The 22052-nt window shown below is 38.7% G+C and overlaps 1 protein-coding gene across 1 annotated transcript in view; it reads left to right on the forward strand.

Moving 5' to 3' along the window:
- Positions 1 to 22052, forward strand: part of LOC131038390 (myosin-11) — a 298247-nt gene that overhangs the window by 172508 nt on the left and 103687 nt on the right. Inside the window, exons 22-23 of the mRNA XM_057970810.2 lie at positions 4764 to 4883; positions 20149 to 20247. Coding sequence (XP_057826793.2) covers positions 4764 to 4883; positions 20149 to 20247 — 219 coding nt within the window. The remainder of the gene's footprint in view (positions 1 to 4763; positions 4884 to 20148; positions 20248 to 22052) is intronic.

Consider the following 22052-nt stretch of genomic DNA (forward strand, 5'->3'; position numbering starts at 1 on the left):
TGCAAAATCAGGACAGTGGCGCCCGTGCCCCCGTCCCGAACATTTCCACTCAGATTTTAACCCCAGGTACACATCTGCATTCTCCTTTTATCCTTGTGTTTACAGCTTTTCATCACTTAATCTCAATCTTGCAATCTTGTTACTAGTTCATACTTGCACTCTAGGGCTAGTAGTTGAACTTGCATCATTTTATCTATCATTTGCAACAAAGGAATAGAAATCCTAATAGGTAGCCCGTGGCTCTCTCTTCCACAGAAAGAAGTAGCCAATTGTGTGATACCTCTAGGCTCTTTCGTATTCCACAAGTGTGTGATTGAAAGTGAGATTAGGGCATGTTTGCTTAGTGTCACTTTTTCCCCTACACACCTGGGTGAAGAGCACTTGGTTCCTGCGTGTCTTCATGTTGTAGGGACATTCTTTGGTAGAATGTCCCAACACTTGGCAAATATCGCAGAAGGCCTTTTTTGGACAAGAGCCTTTTGTGTGACCTTCCTCCTTACATTCTGCACACCGTACTTCATCATTTTTGCTGGTGCTTCCCTTCATGCTCTTGAATTCCTTCATCATGCTGTGCATATCTTTTTGAAGTGCTTGCACCTTTTTACTCGACCCCTCGTCGTTGCTACTTCCGTCGGAGGAGTCCTCCTCTTCAGAGGATCTGTCTTTCTTTTTCCTGGATGTCTTCCCTTCACTCTCCAGGTCCATTGCCTGGTTATAGGCATCGTCGTAGGATGTGGGGGTACAATTTTCATTTTTCTTTTGAGTGATGATTTTAGGCCCTCCACAAACCATCTTTTCTTTAACCCATCTCTGAGTTGATTATCCATTCTCCCCAACAATTCCTTGAGGCGTCGGCTATATGCACGGATGGTCTCTCTTTTCCCTTGCTTGGTGCTCAGGATTTCTGCTACAATTTCATTATCATCTCTGAGGAGTCGAAACTCTTTTTCGAAGGCTTTGTGCAATCCATCCCAAGTTGTCAGTTGGGTTTTGTCAGCATCTGAGTACCAATCGATGGCTACTCCTCGTAGGGTGGTGGGAAATTGCACCACCCATTCGGCCCCGTCGACCACGCCATTGGCCGACCAGATTGTCTCACATGTACGACAATGCTGTACAGGGTCTTCTTTCCCATCTCCGGTGAACTTTGGTAATTTTTGCTGATTCGCCATTACGTTTCTTGGTGCTGGCCCGATCTGCCCTCCGAAACTCGAATTTAACCCTCCAGGGACTCCTCCTCCAGGTACTTGTCCGCCCGAAGGTACTGTGCCGAGATTTGGTCCGTAGGGTCCCACCAAGTTGCTCTGACTACCAGGGTTTGTTGAGCTTGCCCCGAACATATTGCTTCTACTACCGTGACCTTGTGTCCTCCTGACACCTTCGGTCGCACCGGTATCCTCGGCCTCTTTGTCCTCAGTCTCTGTCTCATCTTCCCTCCTGGTCTCAACACCTCTGTATGGCGTGTACGGCTCCACCGTACTCCCGTCACCGATCTCCTCCAATGTTAGGGAAAGGTCCCCCAACCGTTTCCTGGTGTTTCTATTAGTGTGGAAACCTGGCCCTCGCTAGAGCCATTGCTGCCATTTCCTCCGCTTCCTTCCTCGGCAATCCTCTTGAATCTTCTTCTTCGTTCTACTTGTTGTTCGAGAATTAATGCTCGTTGGGCGGCTTCAGAGTCCCCAATGTATTCCTTCTTATTTTTGTCCTTATTTTGCAGATTGGGCATTAATTCTAAATTCTCTTTATGCAATAGAACAAGGCATCATATTGAAAGGAACACTTTTATTAATTCATCCCTGGTATACAATATATGTCACTACAGTGGGGGTGTTCTTGTTTTATTCTTCTTCTTCGCCCGTACGCATTCACAGATTATTCATCCCTGGGTCGGTTTCATTGCGCTCCTCTTGGCGCTTGTGAAACTTTCGTAGGATTTGCTGGCGTCGGTTCTCCCAATAGGTCTCTTCCTTGCGGCTTTGGAGAGCCAAAAATGCCTGTGCCAGAAGGCTGGGCAAATTGCTCATCAACCGATTTACCGCTAGGCTTACACCAAGCGCACTCCACACAGCGTCCTCTGGAACATCCTTGGTGGTGGCTTCCCTTCATACGTGTGTTTCAATCGCTACTTGGAGGATGCTGGAAAAATCCTTTGTGAGTGCTAGTTCTCCGTCGAATAGTTCTTCAGGTTCTTCGTCTGGGTTACTGCTCGTCCCTTCGGCCAATGGTTGTCCCATTATCTGTGTGCCATGTAGTATACTCCCGTGCGGATAAATTTTGGCAACGGAGCCAGATGTTTACCCTCTAGGTGAACAGTTTAGAACATACAGATAGAACACTCAATGCAGAATAATAATGCCATAGATATCAGATAAAACATAAGAGATGCTATTCCATTCATAATCATGTGCGTCTTTACAAGTTACCTTCCAAGGTATATAAAGGTACTGAAGGGGTGCGAGAGGCAACCGTCGCACCCGTAACTACCATCCCTCGGTTACTGAACTAACAAGGACAAATACAACTTAATTAACTAGTTTTATTCTCGTACAATATTTCCGCCAACAACATTCCAGTCATTTTTTCTCTAGCTGGATTGGTCCACCTCAGCATGTCCAGATTCAATGTACCTAACTCATCGGGGACGGCACAAACTTCGGTGTATCTACCCCTGCTTCCTATTGGTCCTCACTCTTGGAATGTAATTTTCTCATTGGCTAAGGAAGTTTGTTATAACAAACCCTAATTAGGGTTTCTATCCTTTAATCCTAGCCATTGATTCTAAGTCAATAAGAGCCGTCAATTTGTAAAGGGCTCTCTATATAAAGCCTTGGCTCCTCATTTGTAAGGGTTAATAGTTAGAGAATAGTTAGGAGTTCGCAAAAGGCCGATAGTTAATGATTAGTAGCTCAATAGTAGATAGCATTTTAGAGTAGAGTAGAAAGAGAAGGCAAAGATTGTTGCCAAGAGATTGTGGCAAAAGACATGTAAACTTCATTGAAGGAATGGTAAATTCTATGTGTCGATTCTACAATTTGCATGGTCTCTATGCTTGTAGCGGTGATCTGAACATCATAAAGCTTTCCTTAGAAGATCGCACTAACCTTGTGGAGATGATCCTAGCATGTCAAAAACAAGACTTAGTTAAAGTTTCATCAAAGGTCATCCATTGCTCCTACATTCTTAGTGTTAGACTTAGATCCTTCTCCAACCCTTATCCTTTTCCCTTTTTAAAAAATCAAGGATCAGTAAAGACCCACGTTCCAGTGATATCCAAAGCAAATCAGACGCTCAGGTCATCGAATGTAAGTTCCCTTGTGATTCCAACAAAATCACATCATACCGCAAGAGCTTATCCACATGTAGAGAACCTACAATCAGAACCTTGGAGCTACTCCGATTGATCCTTCTGCGAGATCTTCAGCATTTGGGGAAGCTTTATTCAAGAGAGGATAAGGTACCTTTAGGTATTTTATTCTGTGTTTGGTCGTGTACAAAAGACACATCAACAGGATGCTATCTCTATGTGCTCTTCAATGATGACTTATTATACAGTCCAAACAGCAGGAAGCATCCAGCTTATGTGTGAATCTTGGATATTTGAAGATAATAAAATTCAATGTATATTCCATTATAGATTCCCTTGGGAATGCTCTGCGGACTAAGTACTCCTTGTGGTGTAACAATGTGAGTACAGTTGTGCTAAGTATTGACAATAACTTCAAGAACTGATCGACTGATTTAATCTTCCTAATAATATATAAATTTGATAGCTTAAAAGCTTTCTCATCTCTCAAGTGCTTGCTGGAGTAGACATTTTTTTGTGGGATTGGAAATACTGTTGAACATTCTAAAACAAACAAAAAGGTTTGAATTTTACGAAATATCACCAAATACTGTGAAAATAAAGTTTTTGATTACACTTCGTTTCAAATTTTTCTTATAGGCTTGTCTATCGTATGCAAAGTGAAAATATGACTTTTTTAAACATCCTTAGATAGATCTCCGTTGAAGCATCTTTGTAAGTGAATGATACAGCATTTCATGGTAGCATTCCATTTATATGGAACAAATAGAGAATGGTGAAAGTGTTTAGTTTTAAAGCAGGAAAAATGTGGCAAATTATAAAAACAATATAATATTGATGAACTACAATTTTGAGTTTGTTATTTCATACCATGGGTGGACATCAAAACAAACAAATAACATATATTTAATAAAAGGTGTAACAAGCATGATGAAAATGTTATTGAGCAATTCAAAAGATTCAAAATGTTTCAAATGCTAATCCCAAAAAAACTTGGCAGCCTTTAGTAACTGAAAATAGCACCACATTCTTTTGGATACATTTCGACTCTTTGCAAGCATTTGAATCTCACTTTTTTGAATTACAGGATTTTTTGAAAAAGCTGTTGGTTTGAGTGGGTTAATTCTCGATTTGATCACTGAATTGTATGACACTGAAAAACTACTCTTCACAATTATTCACAATAACTTGTGTCCTTTATCTGAGTATTGCTACTCTGCAGCATGCCACATTTCTTCATATGTATAATTGTATGATTTATAATAAATTTAAATCAGACGTATAGGTCTGATTTTCAGTATGGGTTGGTGGTGGGAACCTTCTTCTATTTTCCTTTGAAATAAAGATTATTATTGTTGAAATGATTATCAGAAAAGCTTTATTTTCTCTTTTGTTCAGAAGCATCTTTATAGATCGCTGAGGATGCAACTGTTTGATATGTTACTTTTCTTTGATTTAGAAAAATTGGCGTATGTGCAAAGCTCGTTTGTGTTTCCTTAAATTGCGGGTTGCAACTGTTACTTTTCAATGTGCATGGAGGAGCAGACTTGCAAGAAGGGAACTCCGTGAATTGAAGCTGGTATGTTTAATGCAAATCAGTGGTTTATTTTTTGCAAGATTTTAGTTAATATTCTCTTAATGTGCTCAAGATGTGAATGCTGAGTTTAACCTCATTTTTTAGTTGTATGTTATGATGGGACGTCTTAAACCAATAGGATACTCTTGCTGCTTTCATATTATAATTGCTTCAGTGCATCAAATTTCGTTTCTAGCTGCAATTTATTATTACATATTGCTATCAGTCTGCTTGTTCACATGTGAATGTATTGCTACATACTGCTTTTAATATATGCCTTATGAGCTCTCCTAAGAAATATAACATGTTAAGATGCATTGATTATATCGTCCAGAAATAATTGAATCCATTTCTGCACAGTAGCTAGCCATTGGGTTATAAGTGACCATCTTGGTCATATTTAACTCATTATGCCCTGCATAGAAGATGGTGGAACTTGGAAGTATTAGTATGGTACTCTACACTTGAGAAAAATGTAGATCAGAGGATTGACATGATTGTGGTCTGAAACAAAAAAGATTCCAAGAGTTTTGATGAGTGTGTAAATGCTTTGAATCATGCAAATATGTTAACTTTGGCCTATTTTATTTCCATTACTGTTGTTCCGCGGGCTTAAATTTTTTGTGCAATCATTGAGTGGTTTTCGTAGGAATGTAAGATGCTAAGAGTTGGAATCAACTAACATGGAGTGTTTTTGTGGATGGGAGAGCATGCCATAGATGGGCAGGTTCAAAAAGAGATTATAAGTGGATGGTTGTAGTTAAGGAATCTTAGATTTTTAGGAGACTCCATTGTTGTGGTCTTGTTTATGTTGAGCACATTTAATTTAGCATTTCTCTGCATTTGTGTTTAATTTTTTCCTATTTTGGAAGATATCAAGTAGGGCAGGTCCAGTTGTTTTGATTGTATGCATGCATAGCAATGCCTTGGACAAATATTAAGATTGAACTTTGTGTCATGGAATAGGAAGAAAGAATAATTGAAAAAAAAATTATCATATTATCCAGACATGACTGAAACTAGTCAATGGAGCTGCAAAGTGGGACTGAAAAAGATATCACCATTGATAGTCTAAAGAAAAACACAAATCAAAGAAAAGTTAAAAAGGATACAAGATAGATAATCAGAGGCTTTACAAGAAAAATATAAACCCAAAAAACCTAAATAGTAAAAACTAGTAGCTGTAAACCTGATAAGCCTAATGGCTAATAGGGGTTGATAAAATAAAGCAGGAAATTATCCAGGCTATAAAAACCATCCGAAAGCTTAAGATAACTGCTAGTCTTGAGTCCTGACTATCTAGCAACTAAAGAATATGTGGGATCAGCAACTACCAGGTACTTCCTAATTCATGATACGTTAATATTATTGAAGGATAATGTAGAGAACTATAGTTGAACTACTCGCCAAAACCAAAATCTCGCCAAGCCCCGAAAAAAAAAGTCGGGAAAAAGTCGGCCAATACTCAGCAAAAACTCGGGAAATTAAAAAATTGCTTAAATTTAATTAGAAATGCAATTTTTTTGCAAATTTCAATAAGAAGATGCACCCATGAGTCAATAAATGAGAACACAAAAGAAACAAGTTGAGTCTAGATATATTTAAACGCAAAGTGGGTACAAAATCGCATCGTCATGAGGAATGTTGATGGCTGGAAGCAAAATAGTAAATAGTTTTTGTAGAACTAAAAGTAAATAAATCAATACAATTCATCTTCCTCTTCCCAACTCTAGTAAAAACTAGAGGGTCTAGTCCTAGAAGTCTGCTGTGGGCGTGATTGTGCCTCCTCGCTTGGTATGACTGGCTCAGGCTGTGTCTCATCCTCCATCGTAGATGTAGCTCTGCCTCTAGCTGCACTTGACACTGCCAATGACTCCTCATCCTCCTCAATGTCATCCAGTGGAAAATCAAATCCACCCCCCTCCTCCTTCGTAGCCTGCCTCTCCAAATCATTGATGTCATCCTTTGTAAACAATGGAGGCTGCTCCTGCGATGTCAAATCACTGTAAGGATCTATATCATCCAAATCAATTGGACCAGCTGGTGCTTCCTCTACCTTATACGCAACCGAAGATTATATTGCTCAAAGACAAGGTCATTGAGGAGTTTTTGAGCTAACTTGCTCCTCTTCTTCGTGTGGATGGCCTCAAACAAGCTCCAATTGTGCTCACAACTGGATGAACTACAAGGTTAACATAAGATTCTGAGGGATTTTTTTTTGAGATTTGGGGTATTTCCACCCCAACTTTGCCACCAAGCATCTGCAAAATAAAATTAGGTTGAGGGTAGCATCCCTAGCAGGGGTCTGAGTGTGAGAAAGAGAGGGGTAGAGAGATAGGTCTAGATCTTGGGGGAGAGGAGAGAGTGAGATGGAGAGTGGTAGAGAGGGGGATATGGGAAGAGTGATAGGGAGATAGATAGGTCTCAAATTCGGGGCAGATAAAGTGACTGAGATCGAGAGAGCGAGAGAATGTTGATAGGAGCATACTGATTACTGAAATTTGACTAAGTCTGAAAATTTAAAAGATCTTCTAAAACATAGAGTCTACATTATAACTACTAGAGATGTGAAACTACTCTAAAACATCCTGCCAATATATACATGAAATATAACTTAAAGTATAATATACTTAAATGTTATATTTCATGTATATATTCTGATGAAGAGAATGAGACTGACTTGAAAACAAAAAATAGATAATTTTTTGACATGTTTGGGCCTCTTTTTTTAATGCAGCCGAGTTTTTTATAGAAACTATGTGCCAGAACAACTACCAGATACTTCCTAATGCAGGATACATTAATATTATTGAAGGAACATGTAGGGTTTGGGAGAGGAAATGTTACGACTCAGCCTATTCTTGTCTGCCATTCAGTGTTAAAGATCTCCTAGAGGACATCTCAAACTAGTTTCTAATATTTACTGTAGTGCTCAGGTTGTTTTCACTGGTAATTTTGTAAGATCAATTCCGTGATCGTACTGCATATTAGATTCTGGCTTTTAACTGTATGCAAATGCAATCCAAACTTGGTCTTGTTGTTCCTGCAAATTGATAATGCAATGTGGGTTTTCATGTTGCAACCTGAATAAAATATGTACTATGTAGTACACTGACTGATTTGTTTCTGCTCTCCTCAAACATGCACAAATCATTCCAAAGGGTAAGAGACAACTGCTAGTAATGAGTATCTGTAGCAGCTAAGATTAGAAACCACTAGATAGTTTCCAATGCAAGATCTGTTTATGTCATTAAAGGATCATTCAGGATCTGGAAGGGGCACAACTGAGAATCACAGCTTAGTCTGTTTTTATCTTACATCCAATATCAGATTTCCTCAAGGAGATTAAAGTGCCGGTTATACTTGTCTGCGCATGCAATATGATGCAAACTAAGTGTATAAAGCTGGTTGTTCCTGTGTATTGATAGTGTGAAATGCATATGAAGTATGCTGACTGAGTAGGTTTTCTTACACACACATGTATTAACATCTAGGCTATAAAAGTTATACTTGTCTGCACATGCAATACGATTCAAACTAAGTGTATAAAGCTGGTTGTTCCTGTGTATTGGTAGTGTGAAATGTATATGAAGTATGCTGACTAAGTAGGTTTGCTTACTGTTGACGTGTATTTTATACACAATCATACACAGAATAAAATACCAATAGGTATCTTATCCTCTCTTGAGAAAATAGTCTCTAACTGCTGAAGATCTGCAAAAAGGATCAGTTAGATGGACTCCAAGGTTCTTTTAGTGGGGTCTCCACGTGTGGACAAGCTTTTTAGTGGTATGATGTGATTTGCTGTTTCCTCCAAGGGGTCTTACGTATTCAAAGCTCGAAGATTTTACTAAACTAAAGGAACTTTTCAAAAAAAAGCAAAAGATAGGGTTTAAGAGGTCTAATCTAGCCTAACCCTATGAATGACTTAGCATGGACGAGACTTGGCAAGACTCAACCAACTTCAATTTTGCCATAAGATAACAACTCAATTGAAATTAGTGCGATCTTCTAAGGTAATAATGATGTTCAATGCATCAAAGACCAAGGACACTACTACGAAGGTACATATCCTAGATACGAAAATGCTTGAAGGTTAAGGACTCAAAATGTTCTCCAGTCGACCACGCAAGGCGTTCCTACAATCAGCAAGAAGCTAGTGGTTTGGATAGCGAATCCTACCAAATATCAAATCCCACACTTAGTCTTTCAAATTAACAAACTACTTTGATTGAGCGTGATTCAAGTACATCCAACAACCATGAAGATAACTCAAGAAATTTGCAACAAAACACCATAACTTCAATATTTTATTGATTTCCAAGTCATCATATACAACAATTGCTTGAATTTCTCTCTTCAAGACTCAATCTTGCTACAAAATGAAATTGCTTCTAATTCTAATCTCTCTATTTCACTCTTATCAGACTATTCGACTATTAACTATTCACTATTACCAAATGAAATGAAAAATGGGGGTATAAATAGCATCCCCAGTTACAATGAAAGGCCCAGATTGAAAGTAAATCAACGGACAAGATCATGACACCTAAACCCTAATTAGGGTTTGTTACAAATGACCTCCTTTTTACTGAACAATATTAAATACATAGCCAAATATTAAATTCGGCACAAAAATCTAGGAGGTATCAACCAATGAGAAATAAGATGTCATGTCATCTGTAACAACCTTTCATCTAGAATCTTATTCCTTTTCCAATTCTCTTTCTTAGCATATGCAATGAATTTTGTCACGATTCCTTCGATTTCTGTGATTGGAATCTCGGGAAGATTCTTGATACTCTCTTCTAAGTGGATGACCTGATCGAATGCATCTAGAAGAGCTGCGTCCCAAGTAGGTTCAAGTTCCTTTGTTCTATCAATCAGGAGCATGGTGGCATACATCTGATCATACTGCTCATCTGTAACATCTGCGTCCTTGCGAAAGATGATCTTGATTCTATCCTCAAATTCTTGTATATCCACATCTGTCTCGACCTCGATCCTTCTGCCAAGAATGGTACGAAGTACCTCAAATACTCTGTCCTGGATCGGATTGATCACCTCCTCAACTTGACCACATCTAACACTGATGTCCTCGAAGAGAACACTCTTTATATGGAGTAAGGTTGACCACTGAAACAAACTGTGAGAATCACCCTCCAAGATCCTCTCCTGTGCTAAAATTCTTCTGGATGTATGTCTTATTACTTTCAAGACAGGGATGACAACGTCCTTGGTATGGGCAAATGCAGCTACTGTTGCCATCAATCTGTGGATTATCTCAAGAACTTGGATAGCCTGATGAATGATCTTCGACATCTTTGTAACAAACTCTATGGCCACTGTATGAGATCTATCCATCCAACTGCATGTACGCTGGACCAGGTTCCTGAATCTTTCTGCTTCATTGATCGATTGAAGGGGCAATGCTTGCACTGGTGATCTAACTGGATCCTGACGTCCCAAAGGTTCATTGATGTGACTGAAATATGTCCTCCATGCACCGACCTCTCTCTCAAGCTTTCTATTCTTTTCCACCTCTTCTCTAAACTTGTCCTTCAATGCCTCAAATGTGTCGGTGGCATCATCTAAAGTCTGCTCTGCTGTGGATGGTCCTAACTCAAAAGTCTGTATATCATAATCCTCTGCTAGGATCTCACCCTCGTATTTATCTGCTGCCGGTGTAGCTATCTGTAGTTTTCTAGATCCAGTCTCATCTCGAATCATCTTGGACATCTTTGTGGCCTTCTTCTTCTCTGTTGTCATATGTGAACGTCCAACAAGGCTCTCTAAATCAATTACACTGTCCTCGTCCTCTACTACGATCACCTTGGTCAATCTTTCCTTCAACCAATCTGGGATATTCGATCTTGTCTCTTGAACTTGAATTTCTTTATGTACTATTTCTTCTTGTCTGGGAGGAGATGTTACTTCATTATCATTATCTAAATCATAGTCTTGGAGAGATCCATCTGACGAAACATGCTGTGCCTGTCCTTGCTCCTGCCTGTCATTTTGTACCATCGACTCCATGGACTCTTCCACTCGAACTGTTCTATTTTCCGGTCTGGAAGAAGTACCTGGTGTTTGATCTTTGTTAGCACCTTGCTTTTTCTTGGAAGACTCTTTCTTTTCTGATCTTTCCTTTCTCTTCGAACCTCTTGAATGGAGATTGCCCTCACTGGCACATCGAAGGTTACCTTCACCTGAATTCCTAGGATTAAGATTGCCTTCACTAACACTGGCTCCACCTTCGGCTGGTTTTTCTTCCAAAGTAAAAGACATAGCTATGCCTTGTTCTCTCAACTTCTGATGCTGGACGTCTACCCATCTGCGAGTACAAGACAAGACTGGTGCCATCAAATCATCTAAATCCACGACCTCGGGCTCATTCCAATTCAAACTTATTGTTTTGCTTTCTCTATCATATGAAGATTGGATGTGCCTGCCATTGTCTTGAGCTTGGTCGGCCACTCTGTAAATCCTGCATTTCCTGATGAAATCCAAAGGCAATCTAGAATGTATCTTACGTTTCACTTCAAGATCATCTAGGAGGTTCATCATAAAATCTTCAATTTGGTGCTCATGTCTAAATCTTCTACCGACCGTCTCCTCTAAATGTCCATGGGGATCAAAACTATTCCTCCAAGCAAAAGATGAAAAAGAATACAAGGCTAACTCCTTCTCTGCGTCATCCATGGCTAAGACATTAGGACATACCTCAACTGAATTACCCAAAATAATAGGTACCTGAACTCCATTCTGATGTCTGTGTCTGAATGCCTTCACATATGCTGCCAACTGCCTTGTTACTTCAAGTAACACAATTCTGTCTGTCGGGTACCTCGGCAACATGTATGGAGGTAAAGGACATCCATGCACTCTAATGTAAGTGAACTTGGGAAACTGAATGAACCAAGCACCGTACCTCTTGATGAATTCCTGGGCATCTTGAGATAATCTGTTGTGAATTCCACCTTGCAACGTCCTCGTGATGTTCATCGTGAAAGTATCATTGACTAACTTGTAGTTCTTTCCTGGCGGATGATGCAAGTAGGTATAGGATTCACAAGCTCTGACCTCGCCGGGTCCTCTTCCAATCACTCCTTTGTGAGGTAGTCCTGCGTACTCAACGCTCCTGATTAAGGCATAGATGACGTATGAACTCATGTGGAAGGACTTAGTAGCCCTGAGTCTTCTCAACTGTACGTCTAAGCAATGGCTAATTATCCTAGCCCAATGTATTGTACCCTTTCCTTGAACAATCACCTGGATGAAGTAAAACATCCATTTCTCAAAATAGAAGGCATGAGGTGCTCCTGTAACTCTGTTGAGCATGGTAATCAAATCTCTGTACTCCTCCTGGAAATCAATCCGATGCGGTGTGTTCGGTACCTTGCTTAGACGGGGACGACTCTTGAGTAGCCAGTTCTTGTTAATTATGCTTAGGCAAGCATTTGGATCATCATCGTACACTGATCTGGCTCCTTCAATGCTCTTGTATATCATGTCCCTGTGCTCTGGAAGATGGAAGGCTTCACTTATGGCTTCCTCTGAGAGGTACGCCAAAGTGTTTCCTTCATTGGACACAATTGTCCTGGACTGTGGATTGTAGTGACGGGCACACTCGATCATCAACTCGTGGCACTGAATAGCTGGAGGGAAACCGGCCGCCTTGATGATGCCACTCTCTATTATTCTCCGGGCGACAGGTGATGGCTTGCCAATGTAAGGGACCTCTCGAAACTTCTTCGTGCTAAAGTTCCCCAGGTTTGTATCTCCAATGTTGCTCCACTTCGACACGATCTTGGTCTCCACTTCTTCGGTCTTCTGATCTTCTTTCATGAGAGCCGAGCGACTGGTGGATGCTCCCGCCTTTGGGGTCGCCATACCTACACAACATTTCATTATAAGAAATAGATTTTGCAATAAATAACGTAAATAAGAGAGATAAATTTTTTAGGAAACATCATGATAAGTCTCTAGAGTTATCATTTCCTAAAATAAACGATTGAGCTAAGAGAAATTCAAAAATCAAAATTTCAAAACTTGAAATATGACGATGAATGAATAAAGCAATAATAATTAAAATCGCCATACCTCGATAGAGAGCTAACTCTAGAATGCAAAAACAAAATTCGCCTAGGCAAAAATTGAGGTATAAAATAGTCTTCAATGTGGTCTCCTCAAAATCGACTTCGCCACCTCTGGAGAGAACGTGATCTTCAATTATCGCCTTTGGCGTGGTCTTAAATGATCTTCAAATTTGCCCTTGACAAATCGCTCAAACAAATCCTCCAAGTCTTTAGCAAATTCGCCTTAATGTCTCCTCAAGTTCGCATTTGGTGTGGTCTTCAAATTCGCATTTGGTGTGGTCTTCAAATTCGCACCACCCTTGATAACTAAGCGCCACCCTTGGTTTGAATTCGCACCACCTTTGAACACACTTCGCACTATATTCGCCTCTTCTTAATTCGCATGAAGAAAGGTAAAAATGATTATGTGAAAATGAAATCTCTCACCCTTCATATATAGCACGCTCATCCTTTCACCCCTTAGGCCGACTTGCTTAATAAAACCATTTCTTAAATGATTTGCAATAAAATAACAAGGCCGACTTGCTTAATTGGGCGCTTCAAATCGATTTTTATATTAATTAAATAATTAATTATTAATGCCTTGCGTTTTTTAAATGTGAATTTCGATTTTTAAATAAAGGCAAAAAATAATTAATAAAAGATAACGCCATATTAAATGCTAAATAAAATGGATATTCAATTTTTAAATTGATTTAGCATTTGAGGAAAATTCGAATTGCTTACTTGGCGCCAAAATTGAAAAAAAAGAAGGGACGTACCTCATCGTTCTGGTCCCTTGGAGAGGGACAGGAGCGATCCATGATTTTGGTCTTGATTTTGCATTTCTTACGTCCAACTCCTTCATCTTCGCGTTGAAAATCGATCATTATGATGAGTCCTTCGAATTTGATCATCTTGCATGCGTACTTAAATACCTTTTGAGTGTTCATCGCCCTTGTCCCTTGGAGAGGGACAGGAGCGATCTCCAAATTTCCACGTTCAATATGCATCTTTGTTCCTCGATCTTTCATTGTTAGCGAATAACATCTATGCTCATTCCTTTTGCGCTTATTCCATTTGTCTTCATTATGTGTTTGGAAGTATTAAAGGGACCATCGCCCTTGTCCCTTGGAGAGGGACAGGAGCGATCCACGTTTTCTCCTTGACCTTGGCAACTTTACACTTTGATCTCCTTTGCGATGTCCTTCAAATGTTGTCCTTCACTCTTCCTAACCTCGCTTCGCTTTGATCTTGAAGGAACGTGAGTGTTTTTGATAGTATCGCCTTGGTCCTTGTCCAAAGGACAGGAGCGATGTGAGGCTTTTACATTATTTGGCGATGTTTGGACGTTCAACACTCTTGCGAATTATCTTCAAACGATGCCTTGGACCATATGCTATCTTATGACGTCTTGACTTAGCTCGAACTTGAAGCAAAACGAGGAATCCAAAGCAAATCGCCCTGGTCCCTTGGAGAGGGACAGGAGCGATATGGTCCATATGTTCATTTTGGTGATTACTCTACGTTTGAAATCTTCATGCATCACCTTTCTATCCATCCATGGACCCTCCAAGACGTTGCGAACCCTTGATCTTACGTAAATCTTGCATAAAATGGCCAATATATCCAATCATCGCCCTGGTCCCTTCCTGAGGGACAGGAGCGATCTAGGCTATAGGGTGCGAATTTCATCATTGTGACGACCTTTTAATGTTTGTGCTTGCTAAAGACGTCTTGAAGTGTCCCTCGCCACCTTGTCTTGACTTGTATCGACCTTGAACTTGCATAAGAAGTAACATCACCATTGTATCGCCCTGGTCCCTTGGAGAGGGACAGGAGCGATCTTCCTTTTGTAGCCTTTACCTCACTTTGCCAGGTTCCAAGTTTATATTCAACGGACTCGTCCTTCTTCACTCCATTCGTCCATGCCTTGACATCATCTGTAACTTTGCAAGAAAATCATTTATATCAAAAATCGCTCTGGTCCCTTCCTGAGGGACAGGAGCGAACTAGGCATTTAGCACTGTTATGGACGTCCCCAAAATCTTCAATTTATATTCAACGCATTTATCTCATGTCTTTCCTTGTTTTTGAACGTAAACTTACCTTGACCTTTATCTGGATTTTGCATAATGAAGGAAATCGCTCTGGTCCCTGGGAGAGGGACGAGAGCTACAAGGTACCTCGCCCTGGTCCCTTGGAGAGGGACAGGAGCGATTTGGTCAATATAGGTCATTTTCCTTCGTTTCAGCATCTCAAATTATATTCATTTGGCAAAGCATCTTCTTTCGGACCCTTTCAAATTGTTAAGTCATCGAAATCTTACAAGGACAAGGCGAAATTTGAATTGTAGCTCCGGTCCTTCATTGAGGGACAGGAGCGATTTTCCTCCTGGAGGCATTTCTGTGCTCATGAAAATCTTCAATTTATATTCAATGGAAAGATATCGCCGTTCTCCATCACTTCCAACTTGAAATTTGTCTGGACTCTGCAGGGATGATGAAATATTTGAAAATGAGCTCCCGTCCTTCACTGAGGGACAGGAGTGATTTTGCTCCTACAGGCCAAAATAACATGACTTTTCACATTTTAACATTTCACGAGGTGGAAACAAATCAATTCCAATGCCCAGGATCAAAATCAAAAAAAAAAAAAGTCAAAATTTGGTCAAAATATTCAATCAGACAAAAATTCACATTTGACTGTCAACACTTAGACAAATTTAAGCCCTATATCAACATTCCAATTGAAAATTAGACCATTTTGGCGAATTCATTGCATTCAAAATTTGCATCCTAGAAAAGGAAGCTCAAAAGCTCTCAAAAACGTCTGGATTTTGGCCTGAAACGACAAAATTTAAAACCCTAAGGCTTGACCCTAAATCCAGACGACCAACTGACTAACAAAACCCTAAAAACGAAAGCAAAAGCGAGCGAAAAACAAGCAAAAAGAGGGGGTCCCCATTTGCGATGGGGCGATGTGTGAAATGGTCACAACACTTACACACACATGTATTAACATCTAGGCTATAAAATTTATTCCAAAAGGTACATGAGAACTGTTAGTACTCAGTCCTATGTCTGTAGCAGCAAAAGTATAGCATCAACAACCACTAGATAGCTCCCAATGCAATGTCTGTTAATGCCATGAGAGGATCATTTAGGGTTTGGGTGGGTAATTACTGAAGTTACCAGTTGCAGATCTGCTGGTTGGTCTTCTGTATTGTTTATGCTTCACACATGCACACATGTGCAGGCACACACACATGAACACACATGACTTGTATCATTGTTGGTTGCTGGTACAGGACACTTGTATCAGTAGTCAGAGTGGCTGAAAAGCATTATTTGACATTAATCACCAAAAAATAAATCTGTGAGGATGACATTAAAGTTGTAGATATGTGGAATGGTTTAGGAGAAGCCCTGAAAGAAACCTATTTTCTTGTTGGAAACTATGACAACGAATCCACTAAGTATTCGCAACTTGGCCTAGGTTATGACCATTTTGATCAAGAATATACTTATCCACAATTTGACTACCAAATTGGACATATAAGAGTTAAAACACAATCTCTTTTTGAAATATGGCTAATGCTTGAGACCGTATATTGAGGCCAGCATGGACTTGCTGTGTATTTCCTCTTGAGGAGAAGCCTTTTTGTGTGCTTGCAAATGTGAATCTAAAGCCAATCATAAATGTAATAATGATCATTCCAATTCCTATGACATATCACATAATAGAATCTTAAGTTATGAGCCATACAAAATTCAATACAAGGAAAATGACCTTCCTATCAATTCAAGAAAAACATTCAAAAATAAAAAGAACTAATCCAAAACAAGAAGTTGACACACAAAACGCTCTAGAAAGCACTCCAATAAGGAATGTTATGCTTGGGAACTTTTCTATCATAGATGGAAACATCTAGTTCTACTACAGCGACAAAAGATGAATGCAAACAAATTATGGAATGTGAGTCTAGCACAATGTAATATGAGATGATCTAAAAATTCTTTATAAATTATTCACCACTTTCACCACTTAAGTGTTACAAGTGTGTTTTGATCTGTTCGCCAACTCAAATGAAATACTGAAGCATCTCACATCTCTTGAAAGGACATCAAGTTCAAAGATGGAAACCAATAACCCTAGGGTTTCTTATGACCAAGTCTTGGCTTGTGATATAGCTTGGTTGATCGTTGTGTTTTGTTGCTAACACACAGAAGACTCGTGCAATTGTTTGCTAAAATCCTAAGATATGGGTTAGCTCTAAAAGACACAAAATTTCCACCATTCTTAACCTGGAAATTGCTTCCTCACCTTATAGTTTGAGAATGTTTTATTGGAAACAATGCTAATTCATTACATATGCAATACTGGTGTTGTTGGTTCTAAACTAACTAGAAGCTATAAAAAAGCGCTAAATAGAGGGTGATAGATAAAAAGGTTTTGAGCTTCTATTTCAATATGTGGGTGTGCAAGTAGATAAATTTGTATTTTACTATTTCTTATTTAACCAAATAAGTCCTAGTATCATAAGAAAAGTGCTATCTTAAGTGGAAATTAACACCATAAAGATTCATTAAACACCCAGTTACCATGAAAGTCATTAAGACTCTGCTATAACAAAGGGAAATGCTTAGGTTAACAATGTAAGACAACTTATATTCAGTAGTTTGCAAGTGACATGAACAATAGATTCATCAAATGCTCATTACACTTGTACATCCACAAGGAAAAGTCCAACTAAATGCTTGGAAATGATGAAGTCGACATGAAAAAATAGAGTTTTACAATTTACACCATTATCTACAATTTCCAGAACAATTTGTAATGAAATTTGAATCCCTTGGCCGCAGGAAAAACATCTGAAACTCCATGGTCAAAGAAATGATTTCCAACCCTTTACTCGAAGAAATATCATCCAAACCTTTACATAGAGAAATGTGCTTCCATTATAGAGCAAGACAATATCTTTGAGAGAGTTTGAAGGGCATAGATTGATCTTCATCATGGACAACCTAGATCTAGTGGGCACAAATCATGGCAAACGGCTTTGGCAAGGAAGCATGTAAGGTATGGAACAATTCCATGAAATCTATGCGTTCGGAACTTTGTGGCATTTTGAATGCCCCTTTGGTAGCTGAAATCTTTCATCACGTTAATGTTGGCATGGGTTCCCTCTATGTTTTGGCAGGAGCAACATGTAATTCGTGTCTTGGAATGTGTAAAAAGACTTTCTAGGTAGGAAAAACTGAATCCATCAATAAATGTGTTTTGGTGCTCTTGAAAATTGTAATAACTACCCTCAATTTTGTTTTTTGACAATATGAAACCTCAACACAAACATATCAACAATGATATATCGCTGTCATAAAGTGCATGATAAATATTACAATGCTGATACAAATGGTACTGAAGAAATCATCTTCCTTGAAGGCCCAAACTCACAAACGGAACAGCCAGCTGGGAATAACAATGATATACCTGGAATTGCTGAGTAAGATGAATAGGTGTAGGTCTGAAAGCACTTTTTGATTACCATTGACTGAAATGGCGGGTCTCATATGGCTTCTACAGTGCTGATAACCTCCAGCCAGCACACTAAATCACCCCAATATTTAGCCAAATTATGCACAAATCATCCAACTTGCAATATCTAGCATTATACCTCAAATGAATTGAATATGGTAGCTGATCTAGGTCTAGTATGCACTGAAATAGGCTGCTACAGAACAGGGCAGCTCACAATCACTCAGATAACTTTTGCCAAAATAATCCAAACACCCCAAAATGAAGACAAACTGGATCAGCGCCTGAATGACAGCTCCAACACGCATCATACCTGATTGGAAACATGAAACATTGCTCTGGAAAGATTATCAAACATGTGCAGGTCTGTCTAATAATGAACATCAGTCAAAAATCACATGCCAAAGGCTGTATGGCTCCTTGAACAGCAAGAAAGAAGAGAGTAAGAATGGTTGTGGGGTTTGTGAAGAAGCTGGTCAATTCATTCATATAACAAGAAGTTGAATTTGATCCTGTAAAGAGACAGCCAAGTTTGCACAGAAAAACAATTCTTCTGTTTGACAGATAAGCTTTAGAGCTTCATACATTTACAGGAGAGAAAAATATGCACTTTTTTTCTTGTGCATGCTGAATTAATGGAAGATTTACCAGAAGTGGGTGGCTTGTCCTAGTCCATTCTTAGAATCCAGAATGAGAAATGGAAAAGAAGAATTGTTTTCTACTCAATATAAAGGTTAATGCTGAAACTAGGCTAATATCTCTTAAATCAATGACCTAATAAGATTCGCCCATTTTTTTCCCAGTAGGATCTTCAGAATGTTGCTGCTAACAATCAACTTCTATTTGTTTCTTGATGACTAGATGTTTGCATATTTGATGTGCGATTTCAATGTGGTAGAATTTTTTTTCAGATAGCTTATTTCTAGACAACCCATGTATGACAACTGCAATGATTTCTGATGGTCATTGCACTATCTTTTCTTGACATTGGGATCCTCCCACACCACTTTTAAATGGCCCACATTTCAGGGCAAGGTCACATCACTAGTTTTTTTCATGATACCTTCAGTTCATTGGCTTTGAATGTTAGGGGAATTTCTATGAGAAATCGTTTGGTTCCTAGGATTATCCAGTCCAACTTCGTTAGGTCTGGACTTTCCCCAATGACCATTCTCACACTTGGAATTGATATTCTTGCAGTGTTAGATTATATCATTGGTGGCTTCTCCAACAGGTCACTGAACAGTGACACCTGAGGGTTTTGGTTCTCAGCCTGGGCAGTCTTCCTTTGTTTCTACTGCTTTGCAGGGTTGTCCCCCCACTTTTCTATTCATAATTGTACTAGATTGGGGGTTACTCTTTTTAGCTTGGCCTATGTTCCAGCAATAATCACTATTTTTGCTTCAAATCCAGGGTGCTTTTTCTCTAGTCCTTTGCTATTGTGTGGATATTCAAGTTGTGTGGAATTATATGATTTTTCACTTTTATATAATCAGTATCTTCTATTTTTTGGTAAGGACATCTGTAGAGCAAGCTGCAGGCTTATTGTGTGTGATGGATAAAATATTTCTACAATTATAGTGTGCAACTGTCTTCTTCTTTCAGCTGACTGAATTTAATTGTAAGGTATCTTGTCTTTTCTGATCTGATAGGCTGCGAGAGAAACAGGCGCACTACGTGAAGCAAAGAACAAACTTGAGAAACAATGTGAAGAGTTAGCATGGCGACTGCAGCTTGAGAAAAGATTGCGAGTAATGGAATATTCTTATGTTCAGTTTTTATATTGTCTTCATATTGTGCATTAAACAGTTTCACATTGCATGTCATGCTTCTTCTCTTATAAGCTAGTGAACTTATTTGGAAATTTTTTTTCTTGTGATGTTAACTACACTGTGGTTGGAATGCTTGTCATTAGTTATTAATTACCACAGCTTTTTAACACTTATGCTTTATTGAAATATTTTATATGCTAATTTGTATTCTGTACTGTATTTTAGCTCAATTGGACCTATTTATTTGTACTGTTTCCTTTCTAGATTTTGCTTTAGCTGGATTCTTGAATTGGGGCTGAAGATTGCAAATGTGTGTTGCATTTTGTTATTTGTGTTTCAGTTCATGAATATGTTGACTATATAAATAAGGAATTTATGTTGAATAATAGGAAAAATGAACCAATGATACTCTTCATGTGGATCTATGTATGCGTTTCTAGATTCATGACCACAGCTCTAAATCCATTGATGACTGCTGCACAGTAAAGGCTAGATATTCGCATATCCTTTGTAATTTATAGGCTATTAAGCTGCATTGAAGTAAGACAAGCCTAATAAGTCTCCAAATATATAAATCAGCCTCTCCTTTGCATTTGATATGATGTATGGCTGGCAATTAAATATGGTATGACAGGAATATCCTTCCTCAAGGTTGCGTTGAAAATTCCTTAGGCTTTTAAGCATTTATAAGCCACGTTCCTTGGTCAATACCTTTTTTGGTTTAACACTGTGGCATTTTTTATGAGGAAATACTTCAATTTAGGAGCTAGCGCCCAGTTTGACTATTAGAAATCTCTCTTTATGTGCCACATCACCAATATGACTCCATAAGGTGTACGGAAGTCCCTAAAAAAGAAGCAACCAGCAATATATTTTGCAAATAAACCACCAGCAATATATTTTGCAAATAAACCTTACGCCAAGCTTTAGGCCTTGTCCCCAATTGATTTTGACCCCATTTTTTAGCAATAAAGTTGTACAACATCCTTAACCAGCTTATGATATAGTATGACTGGGTTTTCAGTCTCAGCAACTAGAAAATATTAATAATATTAATTCTACAATTTTCTGCAAACCTGGTAAATTATTCAAATGATAAAATCTTCAATTCCAAACGAAACAGTAAAGTTCAACTTTGAATCCTGAAATAAATCCATCCCAAAGATGGAATTGGGTTTTCGTCCAATCCACCCCCTGATCCTAGTGTTTCTGTCCTGGATTGAAGTATGAACCTGGTTCAATCTTTGATAAACAACATTTCATGAAACATCAAAATGCCAAATGACTCCCTTCGTTCCTCCTTTTATAATGTTTTTTCAAACTTTCTGGAAAGAATATAATTTAATCCATTTTTTATAATAAGCTTCTGGAAGGTCTTTTTAATTTAGTGACTTTAAAATAATTAATTATATTTTATTTGTCATTTTAATTAAATTAATTAAATAAAGTTATCTTTACGATTGAGTTTATTACGACAACTTTATAATAATTAATTTAATTAATTTATTCCCTTAAAATTTCTTATCATATGTCAATGGGAATAAAAGTACATCAGACATCCCTGCTGGATAATCACTCAGACAAAAGGACATTACAGGAACCTTACTGATCTGAATATCTGTAATAAATCTCAGATTAGTATATGACAAAGAAGGTATGATGGGTCACCACCACAGACAGGCCAGTAGATGGAGAAGATAGAAAATGCTCTCATTATAAATTTAAATTAGAGATATCACAAAGCCTTGGATGGAAAAAGACTGCCGAAGACCCTAGTAGGAGGA

This window comes from Cryptomeria japonica, chromosome 2 (genome assembly GCF_030272615.1).
Source record: "Cryptomeria japonica chromosome 2, Sugi_1.0, whole genome shotgun sequence".
Classification (NCBI taxonomy): domain Eukaryota; kingdom Viridiplantae; phylum Streptophyta; class Pinopsida; order Cupressales; family Cupressaceae; genus Cryptomeria; species Cryptomeria japonica.